Source organism: Nanorana parkeri, unplaced genomic scaffold, assembly GCF_000935625.1.
Source record: "Nanorana parkeri isolate BGI_ZX_2015 unplaced genomic scaffold, ASM93562v1 scaffold823, whole genome shotgun sequence".
In the NCBI taxonomy this organism is placed as follows: Eukaryota; Metazoa; Chordata; class Amphibia; order Anura; family Dicroglossidae; genus Nanorana; species Nanorana parkeri.
The window spans coordinates 211067-213967 of record NW_017307091.1 but is presented as its reverse complement, the minus strand read 5'-3'; the positions used below and the strand labels follow the sequence as shown (position 1 = coordinate 213967).

Here is a 2901-nt window from a genome sequence, read left to right as displayed (position 1 = left end):
GATAAAAAGAAGGGGGCAGAGGGAGAATAGAGGGAGGGAGAATAGAGGGTGGGGGGCAGGGGGAGAGAAGAGAGGAGGCAGAGAGAGAGGAGGGGCGAGGGGTGCAGTGAGAAGCGGGAAAGGGGGTACTCCCTCAGCTACATAGGAGGGGAGATATCGGGGTGTCTCTGTGGCCTCATTTTCAGTCAAGTCAGGAACGGCTCTCCGTATTCCTCTGCAGAATAACAGGAAGTGAGCCGTGTGCTGGGAATTGTCTTCCTTCATTATCCATCTTCTTTAGAAGTCTCTGAAATGTTCATTTTTCCTGAATGTTGGCAAATCTTGTTATACATAACGCGGCTGGTGATTTATTTCTGGCCCTTTAAATTAACCAGTGAAGGTCACATGGTACCGGACTGCGCGGCATTCAGCGCAGTTCATAGGATGACGTGATGAGCGAAGTACCAGAACCCAGACGCCTGTGCATTGTGCTTCCATCTTCATCAATATCGCCATTTTCGGACAATGAAAACAGAAAATCGGATAATGAGAGCGGCGATTACCGTCCGAGGGCGTCTTCTGGGATTGACCAATTAGGAAGTGCGTGCGTCCCAGGACGGGGGGAGGGGGCAGAATATCCTGTTCACATTACAGTGTTTTCTTCATAGAACCACATTGAAATGTACAAGGGGCGTTCGGTCAGATCTCAGTCCTTCACGCTCTCGGCGCCGTCTCCCTCACCTCTTACGAACGCGCAGTTGTCGTATGTAGCAGCAGGTGACGGTGGCCAGGATGGTGATACCAACGAAGAGTGCGCTGGCCACGCCGCCGATCATCGGGATGAAGAGCAAATCCTTCACTGTAAGATATAGACAGGAGACATTATGGGGGGTAAATGGCGAATTATCAGTGGTGAACTACTACAGCTGACCGCAAAAGGGGAGGAGTCTCCCAAACTGCGCCTGCCGCTATTGTCACTGCCAGTCCTATACAACGGTTTAACAGGAAACCTGTCCTTGCCTCCTCCAATCAGCCTTTTGTTCTTCCAAACTGTGACGCGAACAAGAGGGAGAACCTGATTGGCTGTGATGGACACTATAGGAGCGCTCCTTCTCTAGACCCACGTGGGAGAACCTGATTGGCTGTGATGGACGCTTTAGGAGCGGTCCTTCTCTAGACCCACGTGGGAGAACCTGATTGGCTGTGATGGACACTATAGGAGCGCTCCTTCTCTAGACCCATGTGGGAGAACCTGATTGGCTGTGATGGACACTATAGGAGCGCTCCTTCTCTAGACCCATGTGGGAGAACCTGATTGGCTGTGATGGACGCTTTAGGAGCGGTCCTTCTCTAGACCCATGTGGGAGAACCTGATTGGCTGTGATGGACGCTTTAGGAGCGGTCCTTCTCTAGACCCACGTGGGAGAATCTGATTGGCTGTGATGGACGCTTTAGGAGCGGTCCTTCTCTAGATGTTATGGACACTATAGGAGCGCTCCTTCTCTAGACCCATGTGGGAGAACCTGATTGGCTGTGATGGACGCTTTAGGAGCGGTCCTTCTCTAGACCCATGTGGGAGAACCTGATTGGCTGTGATGGACGCTTTAGGAGCGGTCCTTCTCTAGACCCACGTGGGAGAATCTGATTGGCTGTGATGGACGCTTTAGGAGCGGTCCTTCTCTAGACCCACGTGGGAGAATCTGATTGGCCGTGATGGACACTATAGGAGCACTCCTTCTCTAGACCCACGTGGGAGAATCTGATTGGCCGTGATGGACACTATAGGAGCACTCCTTCTCTAGACCCACGTGGGAGAATCTGATTGGCCGTGATGGACACTATAGGAGCGCTCCTTCTCTAGACCCACGTGGGAGAATCTGATTGGCCGTGATGGACACTATAGGAGCGGTTCTTCCAATATTGTAATGACCGCACACTTACCTGCCGTTGTACGGTGCCACAGACTGAGCCGGCGCTATATAAAGAGAATTGATGAATAAATAAGCGTTGGAGGGGATAACGGTCAGACAGACAACACCTACCCTGAGCGTAGGGAAACATTTTGATGTTGTTGGACTTGGCGGAAGCCGCGTTGTACCACGTGAGGTCTGGGTACTGGATCCAGGCCGTGACGGCGCAGTGGTACAGCCCTTCGTCCTCCGCCTGGATGTTGTACAAGCGCAGCCGGTAGCACTGGGCTCCCACTTTATCCGTGCTGAGGTCCTGGCCCGAGATCCGCATTCCTGGCTCCGACACGCCCTGCCGATTCACCGAGGCCAACAGTCTCCCCATTCTCTCGTTGGGCTTCTCCCCGGCTAGCTCCACCCACCAGCTGACCGCCATGTGGACCGTCTGTGGCGTCTCCACCGTGATATTGCAGAGCAGGGAGGCGGTGTTGCCGCGGTATAACATGATGGAGTCCAAATGCACGTGGACGCTCAGAGAGATATCTGCAATGAATGACACAGGGGACGTTATAGGGTGCCGGGGAGTTGGGGTGAAAGGTGTCTAGAGGCCGGACCTCCTTCAGGCTCTTACCCTGCACGGTCATCAGGACGTTGATGCTCTGCGACACTCTGCTGGACACCTCCTCCAGCCTCTGCCCCGGGTAGGACACAAAGGCTTTGACGCGACAGCTGTAGGCGCCGATATCCCCCGGCTGGGCAGAGTAGATCCGCAGGCGGAAAGAGCCGGGGGAGGGAGAGAGCTTCTCCAGGGAAATGTGTCTGGTCCCCGTGTCACCTTCCGTGTATCGCTCTCCTAGGGACACCGACCCGTCCGTGGACATCGAGGCCACCAACTGGCCGGGAGACTGCTGTGACGAGGTCACCCACCATTCCATGGACAGCGCCATGTCCGGGGGAAGGGCCACCGCCGCAGAGACGTTACAGAAGAGATCCACCATACCTCCCGCCTGTACTT

General features: G+C 54.5%; 1 protein-coding gene across 1 annotated transcript in view; it reads right to left on the bottom strand.

The window, feature by feature from the left end:
- Window positions 1-576: 576 nt before the first annotated feature.
- IGSF8 (immunoglobulin superfamily member 8) overlaps window positions 577-2901 on the bottom strand; it is a 4939-nt gene continuing 2614 nt past the window's right edge. The window contains 3 exon segments of the mRNA XM_018565229.1: window positions 577-838; window positions 2022-2429; window positions 2518-2898. Coding sequence (XP_018420731.1) covers window positions 717-838; window positions 2022-2429; window positions 2518-2898 — 911 coding nt within the window. The 3' untranslated portion in view covers window positions 577-716.